General features: G+C 40.7%; 2 protein-coding genes across 10 annotated transcripts in view; one reads left to right on the forward strand and one right to left on the reverse strand.

The window, feature by feature from the left end:
* LOC117232889 (glutamate receptor ionotropic, kainate 2-like) overlaps window positions 1-3,885 on the forward strand; it is a 113,981-nt gene extending 110,096 nt beyond the window's left edge. For 6 of the 8 annotated variants that reach the window (XM_033492653.1, XM_033492669.1, XM_033492661.1 and 3 more), the window contains 5 exons: window positions 70-295; window positions 366-530; window positions 960-1,060; window positions 1,791-2,081; window positions 2,279-3,885. In XM_033492653.1, coding sequence (XP_033348544.1) covers window positions 70-295; window positions 366-530; window positions 960-1,060; window positions 1,791-2,081; window positions 2,279-2,371 — 876 coding nt within the window. In that variant the 3' untranslated portion in view covers window positions 2,372-3,885. Of the gene's footprint in view, window positions 1-69; window positions 296-365; window positions 531-959; window positions 1,061-1,251; window positions 1,291-1,354; window positions 1,423-1,790; window positions 2,082-2,278 lie in introns of those variants that run through there. The other 2 variants (XM_033492699.1, XM_033492691.1) reach the window with 2 other exon arrangements.
* A 3,630-nt stretch (window positions 3,886-7,515) lies between these two features.
* LOC117232926 (sestrin-1) overlaps window positions 7,516-27,605 on the reverse strand; it is a 150,441-nt gene continuing 130,351 nt past the window's right edge. For both annotated transcript variants that reach the window (XM_033492726.1, XM_033492717.1), the window contains exons 7-12: window positions 19,150-19,320; window positions 15,183-15,365; window positions 14,663-14,903; window positions 14,027-14,292; window positions 12,975-13,349; window positions 7,516-12,704 (exon numbers count right to left, since the gene is read on the reverse strand). In XM_033492726.1, the coding sequence (XP_033348617.1) occupies window positions 12,618-12,704; window positions 12,975-13,349; window positions 14,027-14,292; window positions 14,663-14,903; window positions 15,183-15,365; window positions 19,150-19,320 (1,323 nt within the window). In that variant the 3' untranslated portion in view covers window positions 7,516-12,617. The remainder of the gene's footprint in view (window positions 12,705-12,974; window positions 13,350-14,026; window positions 14,293-14,662; window positions 14,904-15,182; window positions 15,366-19,149; window positions 19,321-27,605) is intronic.

A 27,605-nucleotide genomic window follows, 5' to 3' on the forward strand; every position in this document is an offset into this window, starting at 1 on the left:
AATCTCTCCAGTTATTTCCCATAATTATCTGCAATAGTACGAAGCGATAGTAATGCGAACGATCTAAAGGATTCGATGATCGAGACGTACAAGAAGATGTGGCGGTTCATGGAGAACAAGAAACCATCCGTGTTCGTGCCCACTTACGAAGAAGGGATCCAGAGGGTTCTTCAAGGCGATTACGCTTTCTTAATGGAGTCGACCATGTTGGATTACATCGTGCAAAGGGACTGCAATCTCACCCAAATTGGCGGACTTCTGGATAGCAAAGGATACGGCATCGCTACACCAATGGGTGAATTTTATCTTCTTCCATGTTTATAGAATAGATTGTCTATGATCGTAACGGTTCGTATTGTTTGTAGGCTCACCATGGCGAGATAAGATATCTCTGGCAATCCTCGAGCTTCAGGAAAAGGGAGAAATCCAAATGCTGTACGACAAATGGTGGAAGAGTCCCGGTGATACTTGTATGAGAACTGAGAAGGGCAAGGAGAGCAAGGCGAATTCCTTGGGAGTGGATAATATAGGTAATTTTTGAAAGAATTTCATTTACAATGGTCGTAAAAAGTATCGACGCGGCATTATTATAGCATCTACCAACGCATGATATTTTTGGCTCTGATTCATACGTTTTCAAAAATATCATGTACGATATGTGCATTATGAGCTTTGTTTCGGAATAATCTGTCAAACAGATCTGTAAACTTATTCAGTTTCCTTCCGAGACACTCTATATATTTTGGTAGCATTTGAACATTAATATTCGATAACACGGAATATCAATGTTCCTAACTCGTTATTCCTCTGTTTCGACTTGCTATCGCCGCCACCTTCAGTCGAATCGCGTCGCACCTCTTGGGTTAGCGAACAATTCGATGAAACAGCGTCCTGTAGGCGACCAGGACCGATGAATTTTTACATTTGCTGGAAGTTGAACTTCTTGTGCTGTCTTATAGGTGGAGTATTCGTTGTACTGCTGTGCGGCCTGGCGTTCGCCGTGTTGATCGCGATTTTCGAGTTCTGCTATAGTACCAGGAGAAACATGCCGGCGGAACGGGTGAGTATCTCTCTTCTACAACGAATATCAGAAACAAGAGGAAACGCATAAGGATATCGTGGACATTGATATTCCACGGGATATCGTTCTACGATCACAAATTAGATCAATTTTCTCCGCTCTGTCACGGATTGTATCAATAAAAAGACAATTCGTGGACAGATGGCGAGAAAACAGAGACTTTTTTCCAGGCGATGAACACGCGCGATGCATGAACTTTAGGATTGCATGAAATTTTCTGTCACTTTTGTTTTCCATTTTGTGTGGCCCACCGTGGATTTTTCCGCGAAGCAGCATGAACTCATCCTTCATTGAAGCATGCCGGCCGACTGCAAACGCACGAAGCTCAGTCCACGACCAAGGTCCGTTATTTTTGCATTTTTTCCAGTTGAAAACTTCGTTATCTCCGCTTAATTCGATTCCCCTTTTGACCGTTCTCTTTTTCAACGTCTGCTCGTAATTGCGCGCGCTGTTGGCAACATTTTTTGCTCGCCTTCCGTTCGATAGCCAGCGCAGTATCGAGGAACGAACCTGCTCGTTCGCTTAAATTACCGATTCGCTTTGATTACGTACGTTCGTCGTGTTTTTTCGTTTCCGCTTCTGTTACCCGTGTCGCGTATCAACGAGCAGAACTATCTGACTCGATCGTCGATCGATTTCACGAGGTGTTCCCTCAAAATCACTTTGACTTTGTCGTTTTCTTCTCTGATTTGCTAAATTCGAAACGCAGAGAGCTCCGGTATCGACGCCGATCTGCACGGATTCTTTGCAAGGGATCTCGCAATCCGTGCAGCAACAGCAACAACAGCAGACGCAACAGCAGCAACAACAGCAGCCGCAACAGCAACCGAATCAGCATCAGGAATCCCTGTGCTCGGAAATGGCGCGGGAACTGTGTCGCGCGTTGCGCTGCCACGCGTCCTCGCGGCGGCGTCGCGCCTGCGAGAAATGCTCAACGCACGTGCTCGGCTATACACCGGACAACCCCACTGCCACCCCCTTGAATGGGATGAGATCGCAGGTTCGTTGCTTTTACAAAGACGACAAGTCATATATGAAAATACTCCGCGAAGGTTTAACGCCGATCGATACGCTAATTATTCTTCGAACGATCTCGTACAGTCTCGATCTTAAATCCGCATCTCGATCTCTTCTAATTAGATAAAGAGATAAAGCAAAAGACACGATACTATATCGAACACAATTTTGCTGTTACAGAGAAGCAGCCTGGGTGTTCCCACAGTGGAACTGCCGCCACATGTCCACCTGCATCATCACGCACCACCGCCACACGACTATGACGGAACTTAAACTCACGAATCTTTTTACACCTTTTGCGGTCACTTCTTGGGGCCTAACGAACGAGAAGAACGTACTAACGGGGAAAAGAAGTGGTACGACTACGGACGAAAAAGCCTCGAAAAGAAAAGAGAGGGGACAAGATCGAGAAGACCGAGAAGAAAGTACAAAAACGCATCAAGTAGCACCGAACGGACAGATCGACCAGTTCGTTCCTTTCCTTTTTTTCCTAGAGAACGAAGTAGAATACCGCCGCGAGTATCACATACGTCGAGAATCACCGAGAACCAACGTTGCACAATTTCTATGAAGAGCGTGTGTTCGTCGTCGAACACGAACGAGAGAGGAGAAAAAAAAAGGCTCTTGTGTTCCCGCGAATCTCCCCTTCCTATTTTCACCAAGAACACGGTCTCGTTTCACTTTCTACCGTAGAGTCTGCACCAAGAGACGATTGTTCGCGTACGTTGGCTAACGCGGAGCGCAGGGATCGATCGTGGAGGACTCGCACGACCCGTGGCGAAAATCCAACAAGACCTGCCATTTCTCAATTCTCGTCCCGCCACTATTTCATCCTCTCACTGTTTCTCACTTGCATCGCGTAGAAATATCATGGTATTTGTCATACGATCAACCAAAAACTCGAGGAATTTGCGTTTCGATGACCCACACGCAACATTTCCCTCGATTAATCGAACGGAGAAGGATACTTCAAATCTCGTAGCGATTTCTCTCGACGAAAAGAAATCGTGGCAATCTAATAAATCGAAAAATTAGTTGATATTATTAAAATTAATCACAAGATACATTGACAAGTGCTGTGTATCTCGAAATACGATCCTCGAGTATTATTTAGCACGACTAGATTTTGATCCATTTGGAGGAATCGTCGAGCCGAAGTACAAAGAAGAATGTCGAATTTTCTTTTTACTCTGCGCTAATGAAAAGGATCGAACAACCGATTTCAGTCTCGGAACATTTCCTGTACATTCCACGTCGCGTCAGGAGAACATTCGTGTTCGAAGAACGATCGAGCCCGAGATTAAACAGGAACGACACTTATCACGCGATTTTTCTTCCGTTTTCGGCAAGACGAGATGTCGTTGCGACTGACGCCAGGCTCGATTCGGCTCTTCCTGTAATACAACACGCGATCGATCGTAGAAATCGGAACGGCCAGGTAAGGCGGTGAAACTATCTGTCGATCAGGCCGTTCCTTTTTTACCCTTTTGCGTCCACGTAAACGAACTGCACCGTAAACGATTCTTGCATACGTAAACGACCACCGGAGGCACATTAACTCACATAACACACTCACGCAGATACAGATTCGTGTAACTACCGCGGCGGCACGCGCGAATGTAGACGATACAATTTGCAAGTATTTTAAAGTAAAACACAGAAGGCAAGCGACTAACTGTCTAGAGTTAAAGAAAAAAAAAACGAGTACAACCAAGTAGACGTTTGATGTCATTTCACGTGTGTATATGCAGACGGCGAATAAACGTAAGACATGATGATGGACAGGATGGATCGTTTTCTCGTTTACCTTCCCCTGATTTTCCTCAGATTCGTTTTGAGATTGACGATCCTAGTCCAACTCCACTTTCTATTAACTTCTTAATTTCATAATATATATAAATAATTTCATTTATAAGCAGATAATTTTGAATGTTACAATTTTGGAAATAATATTCAATTCTCAATAAGTAAAGGACTCATTTCTGCAGGTTCATTTATCATAGGAAAATAACGACAATTTCGAAAAAAAATTTCGAGAACGGTGTTTGTAACGTCCTCGCTTCTTTCTTCTTTTTAATATGTGGAGTTGAACAGTTGTTGATTTCGTTTTGAAATCGATAAAAGTAATACAATGTAATATTGAAGTTGTACGGTTAGTATTAACGCTGATATTATTACATCTACGTAAACACTACGTTGTACAGAACTATACAGGGTATTCCTAAAATCTTAGTAGAACCTGAAAGCAGACAATTTTCCATTTGAGGTAAAAGGTGATAAAAGTAAGTATTTCCTTCATATATCGCATTTCATATCCCTTATTTTATTTCTCAATTATTACTCTATATCTAATATAGACAAACCAATGTTAACACCCGACATCCAATATTCCCTACCCATTACCATCTTCTTATATTCAGCATTCTCTATGCTGAATCTCACAGCCCGTTCTCCACATCCTAATTGAACAATTCGGTCCTTTGAAATTAGGACGACACAGAAAATGCCAATAAGATGTAAAATACAGCTCACGAATTGCTCACAAACGAAGCTCGCTGTCCCATAAGATTAAATTTGTTTTCCCCAGTCATGTCAGTCCCGACATTCGGACATGTCGGTTCGGTACTGCAAATCCTCACTTCATCCCACAAACGAAACTTCTTATCCTACAAAATGAAACTCGTTTTCGTTTGTTGGAAAATATATTTGTTTATTTACTTTCGTGGACTGTACTTTTCAGTGCGTTTAAATCTTAGATGTCTTAGAATATCGAACATTGGACATGGTTTTGGAAAAATTGGTAATTTGATGGTTGATATAGGAAAGAGAAAATAGAGCGTAGGCTGTGGCATATAGAGGCGTATACAGAGAGTGTGACATATGGTTGAACCAAAATATTGGACCTGGCATGTGGGAAAGGACATGTAAAAAATGTGCCAGAAGATGAAAAATATGTAAATAGGAAATATGAGATGTGGTATGATGGTATGTATGCGCTGTAGAAATTAGGCTGGAAGATATGGGCTATGGATACGATATACCGGGTATGAGATATAAGAGAGGAGACAGGGAATATAAAAAGTTAGATGCAGGATGAATATACGTGTGCTGCGAGAGTAAGAACAAAAGATATTCCCTGTATAAAATATTGTATGTAATATGTAGAACACGAGAAATGGAATGCTTAATACGAGATATAGAATGGAGATGTGAAATGTGGAAAATAGGGCCCACAAAATAAAAGATATGGATTGGCACTACTTGCTATGGAATATAGGATAATATACAGGGTGGTTGGTAACTGGTGGTACAAGCGGAAAGAAAAAAAGAAGTCGAAAATATAGAATAAAATATTTTATTTTCAATTTCTTTTTTCAATTTTTCCATCGAGACAACGATCTACAGTGAGATCCGTTATAACGAACTGCACGCGTACCGAGCGAAAATTCAAAGTCTATTTTCTCGAAAACAAAGCCTCGAACGAAAAATTTTTATTCTATATTTTCGACTTCTTTTTTCGCGTAGAATCACCCCCTTTCCGCTTGTACCACCAGTTACCAACCACCCTGTATATGAAGTGAAATGTGGTATGGAAACGGTGAGATGGTCTTCAGTTAACGAACGTGGGGTAGAGAGCATTATACGTCGAATATAGGAAGTAGAATTGTATGCGTGTGTGAGCAGGTGTAACGTGTTATGTGTGGGTTCTGATATGCAACATTTGAGGTCTAAGTGTAGAGAGTGAAGAGTTAGTTGTGGGATACGTGATATATCGTATAAGATGCGAGATATAAAACGTAGAAGATGAAATAGATTTGGTATAAAATGAAATGGAGACGGGAATGAAACTTATCAACCAACACAAGTAACAAAGAGTTATCTCTTAACAAATAATTTAAAAAATATCGCAGAATTAAAGGAAGCTAAGAAAAGGTACAAAGTTAAGATCGATGGTATATCTCTTTTTTTTATATAACATCATTTATTAAGGGATAAAATAAATGACAAATAACATATCACTTATATGAAACTATAACATTTCTTAGTGTTCATCATTCGTTATGATATAAAAGAAATCACATCACATACGACCCTCCACGTAACGCTTACACGCTCGTGTCGGCTCGATTCACGCGCTATTTTATCGCGCGCGATTTCCTCCCCTCTCTCACTCTCACTCTCTCTCTCTCTCTCTCTCTTTCCCTATCGTTCGAAACTTGGAAATCTTTTTACCGCGAATAATATAAAATACACGATCAACATCGAATCGATCAACGGACGAAATGGACAACGAAGAATAGATCTCGCGAAACAATCACAACGTGATTTGCCCCCGGAATAATTCCATGAAGTACTACAATTATAGCGTCTCACGCTACGGCTCATGATAAGATTAGGCTTCGACCGCGTCGCTTAATCGAATCAACGTAACCGTGATGTTTCAAGCGGAGTCGCATGAATGGAATTCTCCGAGTTTTCGGGGATAAGAAATCATCTCTACTTAAATAAAGAAAAAAAAAAAAAAAAGGAAGAAAAGGAAAACGCGAGAAAAAATGTATAAACGTATAAAACCCGAGGGAATTTACGATCGCGGCAGATCAAGCGGATTCGAGCAGACACCAGCGTGCCCTACAATTTCTTCTGATACGATACAATAATAATAATATAACCGACTGAATCCATTTTGGAAGGGCCTAGTCAAATCACTTGTAATTATCACACGATCATACTCGACACGGTGGCATGTAAATGTTTTGTTGCTCCGTTATTCTTCTTTTTTTTTTCGTAATATTTTTTTTGCGGTTTTCACCTTTTTTCTATTGTAATATGCTTGTTTTTTTCTTTTTTTTATTTTTATATATGTTTTTGTGACTTTCGGAGGTGGCTCGAGTTCGCGATGCGAACATGTACGTTCATTCGCGATCGATAAACAATATTTCTTCTTGATAATACGCGTTCATACTTTATATAAGAGTGTGTTGTCTGTCTCTATGTAAATGTATGGGGTATCGTGTTTGTGTAATGCTTTATAGCTGTGTGTCGATCTATCGTCGAAATTGAAAAAAGAGAAAGAAAAAAACAATGAAACGAAGTAGAATAATAGTAGTAGTAGTAGTAGTGGTGGTAGTGGTGGTAGTAGTAGTAGTAGTAGTAGTAGTAGTAATAGTAGTAGTAATAGTAGTAATAGTAATAATAGTAGTAGTGGTAGTAGTAGTAATATTAATAATAATAATAAAAATAATAATAATAATAATAATAATGTACGAAGAAGAAAGCAAAGAAACGATACACATACGCGTGTTATGTATGATGCATGTATGGTGTGTCTATGCATGTAGAACAAATGCCTCGTTCTTTCTTTCGATCGACTATTCTCTGGGTCTTTTTTTTCTCTCGTCCACCTCCATGCTCTTATATTTTTTTTTTCTCTCGCTTACGCGCTTTTAATCGAGGCGTCCAACTTCACCCGATATCCTGACGGGATGATATCCACCGTTTATTTTAAAATAAACACGTAAAACGGAAAACCTAAAACTGTCTTTTACCATTTCTATCGCAAACGCGGCTCTCTTCCACCGATACAGAAAGTAAAAGCGAAGACAAAAAGGTAAAAACGCGCGTTGGCTGTTTCGCAAAACTTGATCACGTCAGGAAATCTAGGCGGAGATGAAAGAAAATTATCAATGAAGATCGTTGTCTCCTCGCTCAACCTTCTTCCCCTTCTATTTCCGTTGATAAACGATCGTTTCCTCTTTTTCTCTAAATCTAGCAATTACGAAGCTCGTTCTTCCTTCCACTTTTTCTCTCTCCCAACTATTAGAATGCTTATTTATTTTATGAGATCAGTCCGGGCGTTAAATCGCGCCGCGAACACCGCAACTTCATCCGTTTTTTTTCCCATCCTCGAGGCGATCTCTGTCGAGTTCTCTCGCTCGTTCGCGATCCACAAATTTCTTCTAATTTACAGATGTTGTTCGTACGAACTAGTCATTGGACGAAACAAAGAAACAGAAAAAGAGAAAGGCAGACGAAGAAAAGTAGAAACGGAAGAAGAAAGCAAGAGACAGATGGAAGAAATAGCGAGTGTGTAGCTCGAAGATCAATTTCTTTCTTTTCTTTTTTCCTTAGCTTTCGATCACTCTGTTCGAACGATTGAGAATAAAGTACCCTTCGCGATCGATCTCGATCAGGAACGATTTCGTGTAACGATGAGAACTGGCGTACAAAAATGGTTGATGATCGAATGACGGTTTTAAAGTTGCCTCGAAAAGCCTCGATATTAAAAGTTTTCTTTGGTCGGAGAGATCTGCTCCTTTTTCATTTATTTCATTCCTTGTTTTTTTCCTTTTTAACCGTTTACACGCCGTGTGTCGACGCGTCGTATCGAAAACATTAAATACATATACATATATATACGCGTTAAATAATTCCTTTTATACAATCTACGTTATTAAATATCGTTTAGGACTGACAAACGGACGTCCTTAAATACAAACGCGATCTTCGAACCGGTTTACGAAAAAATACATCAAAGGTTTCTCGTTCCTGGAACGCGCGGAACCGAGAAGAAGAGAAAAAGTCGAGAACGATCGCGTCAAAAATGGTGGTCCTGTAAACGGTTAACTTTCTTCTGCGTTCTCTGATCGTGCACAGGTAAACGACTCTATTTCGCGCGCGCGAGCGCGTGTGTGTGTGTATGTGTCTGTGTGTGTGTGTGTGAGTGTGAGTGTGTGTGCGCGTGTTCCGTCATCAGGTGCAAGAAGAGGAGAATCATACGAATGGAGAAGAGAAATACGAAAAAATCGAGACGCGCGAAGACAAAGAAGAAGATGGAAAAGAAGAAAGAGAGTTATTGAGAAAAATAAATCGTTAAAAAAAAACTACGGAATACTGTGATCGAGTAACTCGTCACTTCCCTCGTGTTTTCGGTTGCTCAGGTGTTACGACATGGCTGATCGAAGGATCTTTATTTTTTACTCTCGGAGCCTGAATAATTATTATTTGAAAATTCCTGCTGAAAATTCTAGTCTTCCGATGCATCACGATGCTCGGCATTGATGCTTGTCTCTATAGTGCGTGTTGGTGGAACGTTAAGATTCTCCTTCGGAGGATGAGAATTTTGATCAGAAATTTTCAGAAAACTCTGGAGAACGTGTAAAGCGAAAGACGAACGAAGGAAACGCTCGAACGGCGCAGCTCTAAATCCTGTCTACGGCTAAGATCGCGCGAGAGCGATCGACGCTCACGAGACTCGTCCTGAATAAACTCTTCATGTGATATGTGAGGACGTCGTCCACTCCATGCGAACGCGTCGCTGTTGGTCGAAAATTCTAAGATGTGTGTGTTTGTTCGCTGCTTCAATCGTAATAATTAATTTCTTAATTCGCCGGGTCATGCGCCGTATATTCGCTTATCCTCTGCTCTTCTATCTCTCTCGCTCGTGAATCGATCCAGGGAAAGAGTCTACAAGGTTAAAAGAAAAGAAAAACGAAAAAGGTCATAGGAGAGTAAATCTACGATTGGACAGATACGTCGAATCGGTTTCGCGTTACTCCCCGAACTCGCTTCACGATCGAGAGAACAGACGGCGCTCTCCATGAAAACGCAATTACTCGGAATCATATACACGAATATACGATAATTCCAGAGCGCGCATATACACAATTACATAATAAAGAGACACCGTTAATTACAAACGCTACACTTACATCTCCGATGGATTTTTCTTATCTTTTAGTCGTTTTGCTTTCTTTCGGCTCTCGTGCAATATCGATAATACACCGCCCGCCCGCGCTCCTCTTTCCTCTTTGTCGTAAAACGTATAGACGCTTTTCGTATGTACCCGTATGCGTACATACAAATATATAATATATATAATATTAATATATATAATATATCGGTCCTTTTTTTGTTTGTTTTTCATCTCGATAATGCGTATATGTGTTATATATCTATTATATATATATATATATATATATATATATATATATATATATATATATATATATAATATGCGATCACAGACACGTGTAATTCGCGTGTATAGAGTTTGCTTATTTTTTTCTTTTTATCTCCTTTTCTTTTTTGTGCCGCACTTTCTCTCTCCCGTGTACCTTAACGACTTAATATTGGATTTGATTTGTTTAAACAGCCTCTCTCTGTCCTGCTCGCACACTAACGCCGCGCGTGCGTTCTACTGTTGCCAACCGTTCGATGGTCAGAAGGGGCGAACTTATTATTCGCACATTCCATTTTAAATTATTTCTCGTCTTCTCTTTGTTTCCTACGTCGATATAGTAAAACGACGTTACGCGAAAGGCATGAAAATTCGTTGATAAAACGCACGCGCATATGCGGTCAATCGTTTCGAGTCTTCGTTCTCTCTTTTTTTGTCTCGCGATCGTTCGCCCCTTCGCTTGGTCCTTGCCGATTTTTTCTTTCACTTTCGCCATTAAAAAAATCGAAGCAGTTCGCGTACGCTGCACCGCATTAATGCCAAAAAGTTTCGCACAGCTTCCAATACAATAGCCACGCGTTTTAAGTTCGTTCGAAGACGCCTAGCCTTCGAACAACAAGGACGAAAAAATTTGTCGATGATTTGGTGCGGCGCGCACGACTCTTTGCCCTCGATTTTCTTCGCTCTCTTTCTCCTTCTTCTTCGTTCGATTTTTGCTCGAGATAGTAATACATTGCCGTATAATTCTGGTTGGTGACAGTAGCGCCATAAACCATCGTAAATAAACACAGCCGATAGGCATTGCTTGTCTCTGCGCGCGCGCTCATGGCTACCCGAGCGACGATTTTAAAAAGACCGCGCGTCGAAGCCGCGCATGTGCCTGCGCGCAGATCGTCCTACGATCTAAAGACTTCATTTATCACCTGTTTTCTCGACATACACGGATACGACGAAAACGAAGGTACACTTTTTTGTCATTTTTATATTAATAGCTTTCTCGTTATACGATAGTCAATGAAATAAACGAGGTTAAAACGTATATAATATGTACAACGCGAATCGCGGTCATAGCGCGAAAGACAAATTGTTTCATTTCTTTCCATTTCACTTGTTTCTTCTGTTCGTCGCGTTCCATCGTCGTCTTTGTTCGTCTATTCGTTCACAGAATTGACAAATCGATACAAAGGCGACGGAGGGACGAGTGTCTCGACGTAGAGACGCAAAAACGGGACCGTTTCAAATTGGTCAATTCGAATTGGAAACAGTGTGTTCTAATAGACTTCTTAATTTATTCTTACAATTAACTGCAGTGCTGTATTAGCAAATCTTCTCGATATATATAAAGAGCCGCGAGTAGTTGATTAATTTGGAAAAAACGGACGCGCGATGCTCCTCTCCTTCCCCTCTTTTCAAACTTCTTTTTGTTCCGTTTCCTAAACACGATCGTTAGTAATAAAACATGCAAAAAAGAAAACGGAAAGGCGGATAAAGAAAGAAAGAACCGCGAACGTACTATAATAATCGCTATCGTCTGTCGTACCTACAGCTGGGAATTGTGTAAAACTAAAAGCGGGAAAGAGTACAATTTAAAAATGTGCACGGAAATTTTACCGAAAGGATAAACGCGACGATCGGGGAAGGGGCAAAAGCTTCAACAGATCTGAAATGCTTATAACGAAACGCGAAAATAACAGTCTACTACACGATATCTTGGCAAACATAGAAAAATACGAGTGTCTATTTACAAAACGAATCATAAAATCTCTCTTTCTCTCTCGCGTGTATCCTCTTCTCCTGAACCCCCATCAGGGGTGTCTAAAATCCAAAAACTAAACCGAGCAGAAAATGAGAACGCATCCGCGTTTCCGGTTTACAGAGCGGAAACGGCAGCGCGTCAAACACAGAAATATCGCTTTGGATGATACGCCTCCGATTCAGAGACGAAACCATCGATATCTTCTAACTTGCAGACTCGACGAGGATCGGCTATCTTCTATCGCCGTGGCCGATCAACGTTTGTCGGCATCGATATCGACGCAACTACATCGAAATTTCCATTTCTTCTTCCACGCGCCTCGCGGAGCTTTTCTTTCGGGTCGATTCTCTCCTTCGGTTCAGCACTGACTCATCGAAGAAATCTTTGTCGTTTAAGATTACGAGCGACGAGCAAACGACGGACACCCTGGCAACGCCGTCTCACAATGGACACTCGAATTTCGGGGTTCCGCTTTTTCTTCTTTGCTCACACGCGTGTTTCATTATGTTTCTGTTTTCAATTCTGTACGTCTGCGTGTGTACGGTGAGTTTATTATAACGTGAACTCCTCTCTGTTCGCTGCTATGTGTACGTATGGATGAATAATATAGCTGTGTGTAAATGAATGTGTTCTGTCACTGTGTGAAGGTACATTGTTATATACTGCGTGAGAAACAGTGTCGCGTTTGCTCGTTCCTTACTGTGCCGTGTGCAGAGTCCGCAAAGACGCCTCGCAAAGACGATAAAATAAACCGACGACAAACTGACAGACAGCAAGTAGACGAAGGAGCAGCGACGATGCCTCGCTTAGGTCATATATTGCATCACCGCGCGGAGTGCGTACAACAGCTCCGCTTGCATTCGTGCCTCCAGAATCATCAGGTTTACGTGAACCTGAAAAAAACGAAAAATACATTTTTAATAAAAACATAACAGAACACGAAACGTTAATAAAGCTTAAACACTGTTAAAACCGAACAAATAAATCGACGATGCCTAAGTCATTATGGTGACACGTGAAACCGAAATGCGTGCGTATGTCACGGAAATCATATGTAAATAGAATTATGCACATATCTTCTTACGTAAACTCGTACCACCTCAAAATCTACAAACACACACGAGCAAAGCGATAAACAGGCTCGAGGTAAAAAGGCAACCAACCTTCTCGCTGTGCTTGAACTCCCTCATCACGCGATCGTAGTCCCTTTTTGTCACGAGTTCCGGGTAACAAACGGCGTTCTTGATAAACGTCTTCAGGCTACGCTCGAGCAGCTGGTTCACCTCGTTGTAATCGTAATCGTCATGCCTGATGCCAAACATACATTGAATGTAATTCCAGATCGCTCGTCGGAAACGGGACGTGTCCACGCTGCTGTGCGTGCCCATGGTAAAGTAGGTGAGATTATAAGTTGTCTTGAATTTTTCATCTAGCAGATTACCGACGTCATTGTACAGACGGTTCACCAGCGAGTAACCGTGATCGTCCCAGGAGTAGTCTTGCACGCGAAACGTTGGTCTATCGTTCAGTTGACCACGCTGAAACGAAAAATCGTTTGATTATAGATTACATGTATCTTTAATATATATACTATAAGTAACATAATCTATATATATATACATACGTACATAAATACATATTACATATATACGTTACTAAATAATATTGATCGATAATATAGAGTTACTAATAATACTAACAAAAATAATATATATGTATACATAACGTATAAACGATAAGTTAAACTATAATCTAGTATAGCAATTTACGTAATTACCATGCGATTAGATAGCGGCAAGGAATAACGTTTTTCTTTCCTTTGTTAGTGAATTCGATCGCACCACCGTTTCAAGTTAAACTACTCGATTTCGACAAGGCACACGTGTCGTAAATATTCATGATAAAACAGTGGAAACGGTGATCGAATCGACGGAACTTAAATATTCATCAGCGGGCTACGTGTCGCCTTGAAACGTACTTTCGAATTGGTCCGGCGAATTCATATCCACTACGGCGACATATATATCAATGTTTTGACCACAATGTTAATTCTGACGCTTTATGCAAGTTATATACGGGACTGATTTTAGTCTAAACTTCAACCATGTTCCGTATTTACATAGTTATTCGTTATCGCCCGATCTATATGACCACGTTATTCCAACCGAGTCTACACATTGATAAACTTCTAACGAGTCAATGAATTAAAATCTACCTTGGCAAAGTCTTGATAAATGAATGTAGGATCTTCGATGAAATGACCGATATCAGAGTCGAGAACCGAACTACTCCTCTGAGGCGCTGCAGCCAATTCGGCAGACTGTGTTTCTACAGTTTCGAATCTTTTGGACAGCTCCTCTTGCGTGATCTGGTAGGATTTGGATTTCTCAGAAAGACGTTTCATACGTTCCATCAGTGCTTCGACGCCGACTTCCTGTTCACCCACTATGCTCGGCGAGGATGGCGGCGACGGCATGTTCTCTGTGCAGATTCGAACGATATCTTGTTATCACAAACACTTGTTGGTCATTAGCAATGATAATCTTGCGCGATCTAGCGGTTGAAGGGCGCGGTTGAAAGACCGTTAAATGTCGTTGAACTTGGAGAACGGAACTACGTGTTTTTATAAGCATAAAGAGAAAACAAAAAATAAAATAAAAATCTGCGATTTATAGCATAAGTTGATATTATAAATACTACTTTAGCAATTCATATCTGTAATGAAACGATAATGGTATGCGGTAGAATGTAGTTAATGATATTCAGCGTTCGTGAGAGAATGAATTATATGTTGTTTGGGTTTTACGGGATTAGGAACAGGATTTTAAACGTGGATCGGTGACCGACTTACCAGTTTTGCCATCACCATTGGGAATCTTCTTGGGACTACTGGAAAGCTTATCTTTGGCAGTTGGTACATTATTGCTATTATCCTGGACATTCTCTTTGTAATGGTGACCGGCTACGTTGTCCAGCTCTTCGTTAATCCCGCAGGAAAATACGAAAGACGAGAGGGAGTGAAAATGGGCCAGAAGAACTATCGCGTGAACCACCTCAGCCAGGGACCAACTGTCCGCACCTTTGGTCAGTTTCTGTAAATAAAAGACCACCAATTATTCTCAACTCTTCTTCCTTTTTTTTTTTTTTTTTTATTTTACGCAATTTTACCAACGATTGTATTTAACATCAGAACAGTGAATTATATCGTACACGAATAATTACAATTAAGTAGAAAATATAAAATGATATTTCAATTTGAACGATGGTGAGGATTAATTATGTAAAAACGTTTCGAGTATTTGATCGCGATTGTAAAAAGCAAATACATATTTAGTAGTTCTAACGTTAAGACTAATCTTGTTCGAACCAACCTCTATGTGCGTTTTGTTCAACAACCACGGCCTATGAGCTAAAATCTTGTTAATCTCATAGAGATCTTGTAATTTTCCTGGGATTGACTTCAGACCTCGAAGCCACGACGGGTCACCGCCTTGAAGGATGAATTCTCCTTTCTGCAGATTTATGAGATAGCTGCACTGATGCCTTCCAGCAGCCTAAAAAAGAAAAGAAACCCACAATTTTATTTGTCATCCTATCAGAAATAATTAATAGCAGAATAACTTCGTTCCAACAGTAACCAGCTGCGATTTTTAAATTTTGTCCTTCGAATAAAATTAGGCATTCTCCAAAGAGAAGACTTTTTTTTTTTTTAGAACTGAAAGAAAGTCTACAAGGGGCCACAGAGTGGAAGTTTCATCCGCGTGAGGCGGCTAAGTTCCAAAGAAATCCCTAAAAAAAGAAGTCCTGGGCGTGGAGAAAGAGGGTAGAGGGATCAACGAAAAAAATATCGTCGAGGGATGCTGGAGAAGAGACAAATTGCCGACGACGCGACGTATCGAGGCGCGAAATTGAGCAAGAGCACGTCCATCGTATACATTGCGTTCCCTATAACGTTCTCTGACACGATATAAAACATAAGGCCACAATGAACGAAGGAAGATAGAATGTTCAACCCTCGAGTGACTGTTCATCGTGGCACGCCAACTTCGTCACCAATTTAACATAATGAATTCAACGTAGATTCGATATAATATTGTACACCTTCAAAAATAATAATTGCGTTTTCCGCCTTGATACATACGATGCTTGATACTTTATTTATTAGGAGAAAATCTCCACCTTTCCGCGCATAAATAACATTTTGTAAATTGAATATCGAAAGTTCGAAAAATAACCGATCGATTCGAACAAGTTGCAGAAATAGATGAGGCAATCTTTGCAAAAATTTAATAGCCATCGTGACCTCGCTTCTCGTACTGCGATGAAAAACATTACGGCGAAAAGGGAGGAGGCGACTTCGAGGGAATGCGACACGATCGGGGTCTTCTTATTGGTTTGTTTTGATCGCGCTGGAATTACATCAGAAATTCAAATGACCGGTCGTAGAATGAGTATCGGGAATGCGGAGACGTCGACAAAGAAGAATAGGTAGGTGGACGAACGTCGAGGAAAGGGGAAGAGGAAGCAGGATGATGAAGCGCGTAAACAAAACACGTGTTTACCATGCAGAGCCGTGGATCGATCGAATCAAGAGCCGCGATAAGCGATAAGAGAAGTCTGCAAACACCATGATGACTCTGAAATTTTGCGCGTCGACCCCCTGCAGACCTTGGAAAAACATTGTCCATCGAACGAGACAATCAAAGAGAACGAGTTGAAGTGACGAGTGAAAAAGCAATTTTCCTTGAATTCATTTTATGGCAGCGGGGCGCTGTTAAAGAAATGAAACCCGATGCTTTCTGCTTTCTACGAAGTTACAAATGTTTTTTGCCGTTTTTATAAGCAAAGCTTTTACGAAATGTTTTGAAGAGCTTTTTTTTTTTTAGCTCTCGAATGATAAATTTTGTACAGAAATGGTACAACAATCTCGGGAACGGACGATAAAGTCGACGAAATGCGCGAGATAATTTCGAATTCCAGTGTAACAGAAGACGACGATACCAGCCACGTGTATCCTCGTTAAAAATTGATACAGCGTCAGGCAGCCGAGATATCCGTTTGTTTTCCTTCGTATGGCATTGTTCTCTCTAAAACCTGGTTTATATACCGACGAACACGGAGCATATTTTGATTATACGTCCCTCCATAAATTATTCCCTAACAAATTACTATAAAATCTACAATCTCTGTTATATGTACGTGCGTGCGTATTTGTTTTTTTTTTTACTTCTATTTCGAAATAATTCAATCGAACAAAAGTACTTTAATGTCGCAGAACATCTCTCCAGATAATACCAAACTTCTGGATGGTTTTTCCAACGACCTTGAACGCTGCCAAATTGCGCGAATTACGCGAATCTCGACGCGAGAATATCACGTGATAGAATGTTTACCGGTAGAAAAGCTGTTTTTCAGATATCTTATCGTTTTATCGTTCTCCTCTGTGTAACGACTACAATCGCTACTCCCCTCTTACCCTGCTACTTTCAAGAATCTCTCCCTCTCCTCAACCCGTGTCAAGGAACGTCGACGTTTTATCGCGCGATAAAGCGTTTTCGGTTGATCGTTTAAAGTTTAAAGAAACGATATTTCGTCTACGACTACGTACTGGCATGTTGCGAGCTGGTAGTTATCGCGTTATCACGTATGCTGTAACATTCAACCGCTCAGACAGATTGGATCGCATGTCACGAAACGAGCAAGCTGCGACCATCTACGAGTTAGATTAGGAATTGAAAAGTTGAGATGATAAACGGGGTAAGTGACAAAAAAGAACTTCTAACTGTATTCCGCGCGGAATTTACAACTTTTCTTGCTAAGAAATATCGTTTCTTAAGCTTCAAAGGAGGTAATAATTTGTAGGGCTATCAGAAAAGCTACATTGCTACGATCGTAAGTGACAATTAGACTGTTGCTGAATCGGTGAATGAACAACTGTCGTTGCGTGAATCGATTGTTTAATTCTATAGCGACGAACGACGAGCACCAGATATGACACTAACATTCTCTCAAAAAGTACAATTCTTTACAGTTCGAATAACATGATCGAATAACAACGATTTAGATAGTATACCTTAGAACGTAATAAACGTAAAATGAGTCGAAAATGTTCGACTGTTCCGTACAAGTACAAAGATTAACGTGCAATGTTATTCTTCGTCGAAAGAAAAATTAAGAAATATAATTAAGGAACGTAAGTAATGTAATTACGACTAGTTCGAGCGGCGAAGAATACATAACGTTACGAAACCCGTTGCACTTGCTCGGTTTCTTGATAATCTTTGGCCCAAAGCACGACCCGTTGGGCGAGGGACGACCGTGGAATAGCTCGGAAAACGGGCACACGGTGACGCTTGAAAAGAACGCAGCGTCGCGGCGCCGACCCGTTCCACGACAATCATATTACCGGCTTTGTTTGTCGCGCATAAAAATAACGCGCAAAAATAATCGCCAACACGTGAACAAACAAGCCTCTGTCGATCTAACTGACAATGTATTTAAATTTCTTCACGCGACTATCGTAATCGATAATAATAGGATGAAAGAGCATTCTTTAACAACTGATTAACGCTAATAATTATACGCACGCAGTAACTGCTCACCCTAAGAAATATTTAATCTTCTCATCTTATTTCGTCTTAAACAACTTTCCTTTATCCATTCAAGTAAAAGAGAATCCCTAGCGAGATACGAACGTGCAGAATAAACGAGGAGAATAACAGGATGAAATAAATATACAATAAGACCGAGGAATGAAGGAAAATAATTTTTCTCAGACTTTCGTCAACAAATTCGGCCCTGCAGCGGTTGATATTTACGGACTATGGAGCATATCCCAACATATTTCTAAAAAATCTTATCGTGAACTCAGGTAACGAACCTGTAGACTGGGTTTCACAATGTAAACTATTATATCATGCGTGTCTCTACTGTCTGATTAGAATTCAACGCTGGAAACTGATCTTCTCAACGTTGACCCCGTTAATATTGTCGTTCGTGTATACAATAACGAGCTTTTTCTTGCCAATTTTACGTAATCCGTTTGAACGGTCTTCCAGCGTTCAAGACACTTCCCCGCCGCGTATAATTGCACCGTTAATGTCACCTCCCGAGGCGATGTCTTTATGTTAATAAGCATCGCGGCCATTCTTGCTCCTCCAAGCAGTCGGCGTTCTCTCGATTTTACGAGCAAACGAAATAAAAGTCTAGCGTTCGTGAGAAGAATTTTCCCGTCTTCCGCCCGCACTGCGTTCGCCAGATGGCGTGTTATCGCCGCGTGGAAAAAGTTGCCGCCATTACGATGAATTAGATAAAGAGAAAAACCAGTAGTGCACTTACCATAATGGCGATGAGATGCCTGTAGTCGTAAGGAAGCGGTCCGTCGCCCCTTAGAATGAAATGTTGAGTACGAAGGAAATGTTCCAAGTACGAAGGATGCGAGGCCATCACCCTGGAGACATGATCCAGCCTGTTGTTCTGGAGGAATGCATCCATCAACAGAATATGAGTCTGTAACCAAAGGAATGAAAAAAAAAACGCTTAGTCGGTTGATAACAAGGAAAAAACAAAAAGGAAAACGAGAAACCGGCGGACAAAATTATTGGACAGTTAAGAGACACGTATGGATTAACGTATTTCGTTTCTATGGATTAGAAAGTTTGTATTTATGATCAAACGTGGCCAATTATCATTGACTCAGATAAGCCTGAACTTTTTTCCAAGTTTTTTAAATAATGTTATCTTCTTATTTAGCAAAACACAACGGTGTGGCAAAAGTGTAATAAGATTAGATCGCAATAATTTTAATTCGTTTGGAGAAACAGAACAAACGTCGGATATATTTATCGAACGATAACTGAAATTCTTTTGATCACGTTCTGCTTCTATATATTTCGCTTGACCTAATGATACGCTATATCGTGGAAATCGACGTAACGTACATAAACGGTGCTCGCACAGTCGCATTAATGACATAATCGTGTTTGTCTCGAAGCCCGGAACAAGAAAACCGGGTTACTCGGAAGCAAACCTCGAAATCGAGCGTTCAGCTTGCATCATCAACGACGTGGCATGCTCGTCTTTGTACCTGATATCACCTGTATAACCATTGCACTTTGCACAAGCGTAAGCTCGTAACGTACACTCGTATTAACACGATACTACACAGTGAAAAGTCATGAAAGTTAGTAGGTGCAACAGTGTTGACTACTGGCTTCTCGACACGCAGATGCAACCTCTAAACTTAGATCTTACGCATCGAGTGTCGTTTGGAACATCCTTTTACTCCCCGGCAAGGGGGCGCTTAATTTTCCTACGCCTCCGTGCAAGTGTGTTTTTCTCCTTCTTTTTTTTTTTCTTTTTATTTTTCTTTTCAGTCGAAGGTTAGAGTCCTTTAATAATTGGTAATTCGTATGGGGAAGTTAACACGAGAGACATAACGATGACGAACTTCTTCGACGTCCAACTAACGCTACGTGGGTGGATTTATCGACTCTCGTAATGGGGAGAAAGTGCTGGAGTTACCGACTTAGTTGAAATTTGGAACACGTAGGTTTTAACATTCTGCTTGCAAAAATATATCATTATAGGGTGAAATATTTAAATTACCCACTTCAGTTGAACTTAGTCGCATTAACTGACTATATGTTGAATAAGCACTATACTTTCAACGATAATCTAGAAGAATACTAAATTACTTTATCCTATAATTTTTGAAAATATAACAACGAAATCTACCAGTACCGAAAACCTAAAATAGCAAATCTAAAACATCCTGCATTTTATATTACATATCTTATAACATATTCGAGAATAAAGATACGAGAGACCTCCTCGTCGTGGCTGTATCTCAAGTTCTATTGACCAGGCTGACATCGAAATCCTCTATCGATTGTTTTCCAGCGTGAGGCAACCAAAGGCAAAAACAGTGGGCATTCAGACACGATCGGTGATCGTACGAGCGCGATATATTAATGCGAACGGTTACTACCGTCCTTGCAAAGGGTCGATGACCCGCTTGAACAAATTAAACGGGAAAGGCATTTCACTGGGGATACGCGGGCTTTCGTCACGCGAGGAATATCAATTTCGACGTGTGTCGTTGATCGGTCACAGAGGATCGAGGGAGGATCGCTACGTAGGCGTGCTCGAACGTTAGAAGACTACTTACCAACGAGCTTCTTTCGCATGATCAAAAATATCAAAGGGACGATGCGACGAAACCTTATAACAGTCTACGAGCGTTAATCTTGTCAGCGGAGAAGTTTCACGACACGAGCTAATGCTTCAACGTTTAAAACAGGTTTAACGTTTCAAAATAAAACGAAGGTAACGTGCTAACGCGTTGATTCGTGAGATCGTAACTTATACGCGTGATGTCGTAAAATTTGGATTATTATCGATAATTATTATCAGAGATCTAGATTCGAATGGAAACAACAAAGCTATTTGTCTAGTGACGTGTTACGAAATAGCGAAGAAGTGGTTTTGTTTAAACTACAGGATTAATATCGATCATTAAACGATAACGATCTTGAGGAGTTGTCGGATTACGAAATATGTATGTATATACGTATGTAAGTGTAAATGGTGTTAGCAATAGGTTTACGATTCATGTGAATGTCATTTCAGGAAGAGGTAAGAAGCCATATTGAAACATGAACTCTACCATTTATAACAATTTGCAAGGTGGAAGACAATGCTACGAATGTAGCCATTAAGTGGTGAGCATCGCATCAACCCACGTTAATGTACCTGTTTTAATTTTGCTTCCTCGCCCCCGCACAAGACCCCACTAACGATACGTATATTAGACTGCGGTTCTTGCTGCATTTATGGCAGATATACAGATATTTTGCATCGCATGTTTCCGTATTACGCATTTTGTCTTATGTAACACGCTTTTACTTCTGTAATACCGTGCTACAAATCAGTAGACCGTAAAATCTAACAATTTGCAACATAGTTGTTATTCTTTGACGGTAATAAAAAATTAATACGCGATTGAAACTACAATATCTCGAGCCAGTCTGATAAAAAAAAAAAGACTGTCGTATTTACGACAATTAAAAGTGCGAGTCTCGATAGTCGAAGTTGTCGAGTGTTTACCGTTTGCGATGAAAATAACAAAAAAGAGATACGATAAGAGGAAGGCGTACTTACACCTGATGACCTTACAATTAGTCATCGAAATTGGTTGACTTATTTTCGCGATTTCCTTTCGGTTTTTATTTTCGCGATTTTCAATCGAGTTACGAGCAGCAATGTTCGACAAAATCTTGATAACATGACAAAACGTGACACCTCAACTTCGACAAACTGTTTTGATATCGAACTCGAAGTAAATAACATCGACTCGTGAAAATATCAAAAAAGATAACACAGAACAGATAAATAAATTTCAACATGGTACCAACGATACCAATAACTCCGCGAAACAAGAAAATTACTACAGAAGAAAATTAATATAATATTTGAAAGCGAACTTCTGGAACACCGGTGTTCATTTTAATCGGAATACTTTATGGTGGGTGAAGCAACGAAAAGTAACAAGCAACCTCGTTGTCAATGAGTTTAATCAACGATGAAAAGGTACACGTTGCTTATAAGACGGGGAGGAATCGAAGGTAATCAGCTGCTGGCCAATTAAAAATAGTCACCTGCATCATCAACGACAAAAGTATTACTCAATTAACCCGTACGCGAGATTTGGCAAGATCCCGTGGCGGATTGTCCCCAGCAAAGCCCTCGAAAGCTGCAGCCAGTTCACACACGCGAGCGAGAGGAGAACCTGCTGCTCTCTTCCGAGAACTCTTTTTCTTTTGGCAAGAAGCCCCTGGCATCGAGCCCACGCACAGCTCCCTGAGACTTGGTGGCGAGCCTCTTCGACCGTGTGTGTCTCGATTCTCCTGTATTTCTACAGTATTCTGCTCTGTTCTTTCTTCCTCTTCCTCTTCTTCTTCTTCATATGCCTCGTGCCATCCAGCCACAGGCTTCAAATCATATGGAATTTTCCTTGCGCTACGCAGGAATCTCCCCAGGGCTGGTTTTCAGCTCTTCATTCCCAAACAAACTATCACTTCCCTTTCGCAGATATTTTTGGCACTGCTTTTTCGCGAGAACGTGGTGCGTCCTGCTCGTGTAGCCGATTTCCCGTTCAATGATTTTTCAATGAATCTTTGCAATATTTTTGATAGCTTCTTAATTGGAACATTCAAGTGAAAAATAGTGTGAATGCATCGTTGTCTAAGAGTTGTATTTATCACTGAGTCACTCAAGCGATATTTCTCTTCGTAGAGACGAGACCTTAAATTTCGAAGATCTCCTCGTAAGAGATGTTCTTCTGGATGTTTAACCCTAATTATAAGCTAGAATACATGGAATGTAATCCAAGGGAATGTTGTTCCAGAAGAAAGAACAAAGCACAATGAATTTTTAAATACTTTAAGGGCCCATTAACCCTCTATCACATCCAACTCGTATCTGGAAACTTTCTAAAATTCTGATATAATCCGGCCACCGTGCACGTTTCAAACATCTAGCCAGACTCAAGCGGTTTCCGGCCACTTTTCTCGAGATACCATAATTCGGAGGTTTTTAACTAATGACGCTCTGAGACCTTATCTGAAACCTAAATGTAGCTCGGCTCGAGTGGCTTACCTTAACGACCGCTGACACACATTTCTTCTTTGTGATACATTCACGATGACGCGGATGTTTCAATGTTTCTGTTTTAACAAAATACTAGGTTCTTCGGAGGTAGATTATAAAGAAGACGTTCGCTCGTGTTGACAATCGGAACGAAAGCTCATTAGATCCGCCACGTAAATAGGCAGGCTCGTAAATATGGCATAAATAGCGATGCAGTGATCGTGGATATGCCGTGAGCTTCTAATTATAATCGCGGGACCAGTCTTGCTTCCGCGGCACGTGTCTTCGAAGAAAACGAAGAGAAAAACTGCGATGACCTTGATAGACGACTTATATGGAGCAACAGAAATTGTAGAATGGAATAAATATGAAATAAATGAAATTAAACGAGAGAGAATAATATAATGATCGGCTCTGTGGGGAGGAGCGCGAAGATTTTGATTTACAAGTATTTACATGATAATCTTTCGCTACGTCGTTATGGCTGGTTAATCTGTGAAACGAAGTCTACCAATGGCTATCAACGAAATTTTCTCCGTGTAAGAATTTCTACAGTTGGTGCACAGCATTTAAACAAGTGTAGGAAACTTGTGCAACGGTGATAAATCACGTGATGTAGCAACTCGAGGGGGGATTAGCAAAATGACGGCGAATCTCGACGTTCCCACGGGCACGCATAATGGAATGATTCGCGACGAGAACGATAAAATTAACGCCAAGTTACGAAACGTCGAGCATCGAACTGGCCGACATTATCTGTCGGTGACGTTGCTTGAAAAACGAGGGAATTAAAGCGGGTTTACTATCTGGGCACTACAGAATCGACTGGTGAATGGAGTTCGCGATTCGCTTCACACCAGTTGCTGGTATTTTGTATTAAGTTCGTTTTAATCTGCGTTTCTTAGAATCATTGATGTTTTCAAGCGAATTTTGAAAAAAATTATAACGACGTTGACGCGTTTAACGGGAAATCTAAACGCGTAAAGACGTATGTAGACTTTACTTCTGTATCTTTGAAAGCACGAATTTGCGTAAACATCGTAAAGATTAATTCTTTATTGATATAAAATCAACGATAATCAAACGGGCGAGAAGAGAAATGGAAAAGTGGAACGATACACTTTAAGAAACAACAATATTCACAAATCAAACCAAACATAACTGAAGGGAAATAATTGTTTCATCGCGCGTCGATTTCCAGCGATTAAACCAACATCTCGCCCTAAATTCATGGCGAACGTAAACAGGCGAAACTTATGGACATCACGTACACGATCAAGCTGAATAGATTATACTCGATTGAGGCTGAGTTTAGACTACTCGGACAAATGTTTATCGTGCGCTATACATTCAAGGCAAATAACATTGCAGACACAGCAGAGCTGTAATTAGAAAAAACTCTGTAATTCCCCTGAGCTTGTATTTATGCACAGATCCGAAAACGAGCCACTTAATAACTCAACGTCACGTTTATCGACGATTCAGTTTCTTTCTTTCCACGTAATAATTTCAAAAGCGTGCACGATTGACGATTGTGCGTAACTCGTGCAGTATCGTCCAATTTATCTTTCAATACGCGCGCGTTTTCGCAATTGAACGAAGAGAGATGAAATAAGTTATTTCGATATTTTTCTGCTGGTTTCTCATCGACGAGATAAAAACGACCAAGATAATACTGTTTCTCTTTCGTTCTTTGGCTCGCGAACCTTTTAATCGCTCGGTAATTCCGCACACCGGTCCACTGTTCGAATATTAAATTACGATTAGAGTATCGCGGTTCGCTGATCCGTGAAGTTATTAAGTGCGCTAAAACCGCGTGGGAGAGAGAAACTTGTTGTGTCGGTTGTTCAGTTTATTAGCGATTCGCGCTCGCGATGCTCCAGCTAACACAAAGAAACAAAGGGGCCATTAGCTCGGGCACACGTCGTTTTGTACAGGCTGTACAGCCCGTCGCTGCTTTGTATGAGCGCCCGGTAATTGATTTTGTTCCGAATACTGTCAGGATTCCGTTAGAGGAAATACCACGTGCCGGGGAATGGATATTGTTCTACGCTTGCATTATTCATCCCCGTTTCCATCGAGGTAACGAACAGTCGTTCCCAAAACGGCCGCTGTGTACTCATGGAAAAACAGCCGAGGACTTTTTAAAACGGTCCAGTTTAGATCTGGTGCAGGTGTGACTTCGATGCAATTTTGTAGCTATGATGCTGCAGATACGATTCACTTGTTCTGTATATAGCCATCCATATGTTACTTAGCAAATAAGTTAGAAAAATTTAGCAAATGTCCAGCTGGACAAATTGTAAAGTATAAATTAAACAATAATAATAATAAAAAAACTTGTTCTATATTTTCGGTAGCTGTGTTGGACATCGCATCACTGAAAACGTATACATGTTCACTAGCTGTCCGCCAACTTTGATTCAGGATAGTAACTTATTGTTAGATGTCAAAGTAAATTATTCGGGGCAGGCCAAAACATATCTGTCAGTCATCGGTGAGTCTGATATCTGAATAATCGAGTTGTTCGTAATGGCTAAGCCCAAAGGCACAGTTCTGCTCTATGTATTAGTGGTATTTTCTAAAGTTTCAATGGCGAAATTACGACTGCTACAGGGACGCAAGAACGTTGCATCTTTTGTTTACGTTGCGCTCTACTAATATTACATCGAACGCGTACATCTTCGCGAATATATCTTTGATAATTTCCTGCAGTCATCCCATTAATTTTATCGAATATTATTTGCCAAAAAATCGCATACAATAAATTTTAACGACGAGTGATATAACGCCGCTGTGATTTTGTAGCGATGACGCTACACGACTTATCAATTTTATCCTGCTAATAGTGGAGTCGCACTTACTGCGCATTATATCATTGGAAACATAAATCTGCCAAATGGTGGAGCGTCACCCCCACCAAATAACCGCGTTGCGTGTTGCATGTACAACATACTTTAAAATGTCGAAAAATGGTCGAAACGGGCGTTTCCGGTATGCCGCATCAAAGACAGATTCGAAGAGAATTGCGTCATTAGAAACAGATGTGAAACAGAGAACAGTTTGGAAGGGGGCTGCGAAGAAGCTCGTAAAATTGCTGCGGTGCGGACAGAAATGGAATTTAAGTTCTCTCCGAGTGACGATGGCAGGGAAGATCAAAAAAATTCGACCTAATTTTATGCTTGTGACGACTGCTTCAATTTCGACACTGACAATATGAGTCAGCGATACCGTTTGATGTCAGATGTTCACGTATGAATCGTGCTGGATAAATTCGGTAGCGATATTCTTGCTGATCAGTGGGAAGGACTGAGTCGAAAAATTGAAACTGATAAATAGTTTCAATGTTCTCTATCTGGTAGTATTGGCACCAGAAATAATATATGGATTGAGTTTGTTATTAACGAATGTTCCTCCTTTCTTCGCATTTTTCGCTACGAAACTTTTATGAATCAAACTGGAACTTGGAATCTCATCGATACTATGCGAAGTAAGCTTCAAAATGCAGAGAATTCTCTCAGTAAGAACTTGGGAATGTATTTGTTATTTTTGCAAGTCAATCAGTATTGTTATGCTTGAAGGAATCGAGCGATCGAACCACTGTTACCGTGTTCAGCGAATAAACTCGAACACGTGCGGAAAGGAATTCAAAACACCAGGGTCACGATAGAATAATAGGAAAAACGAAGAACCCGAGGCGACTCGGTCGTCGTTATGGCTGTCTCTCCGCGTTGGTAAAGGCGAATGCGGCAGAAATAAGAGACACGAATAAAATAAAGAAAACCGATCGAGTGACAAACAACGCTCGACCAGAGACCAGAGTGCCGGGGTAATACACTCGGAGGCGTTGATTATAAGGAACCTTGTACCATATTATTCCGTGTATATCACTCCCACGCGCGAGCGGCGTGGTCGCAAGCCACGCCATTCCTCCGGTTGAATCTTAACAGCGACCGTGCACCTTTGAAAGATACCCAATAAAACTGGCAACAGGCGCCCCTCGGTGTCTTCTGTCAATAAACGAACAAAGATACTGCTTTTTCGTCAGGGCTACGAGATACAACATGTGCAAGGAAGAAGAAAAGAAAATAGAATTTGTACGGTGAAGATGTTTATCGAAGATGTAAGTATTTGAGAATTACTTC

Source organism: Bombus vosnesenskii, unplaced genomic scaffold (genome assembly GCF_011952255.1).
Source record: "Bombus vosnesenskii isolate JDL3184/JDL3185 unplaced genomic scaffold, Bvos_JDL3184-5_v1.1 scf7180000013263, whole genome shotgun sequence".
Taxonomy (NCBI): Eukaryota; Metazoa; Arthropoda; class Insecta; order Hymenoptera; family Apidae; genus Bombus; species Bombus vosnesenskii.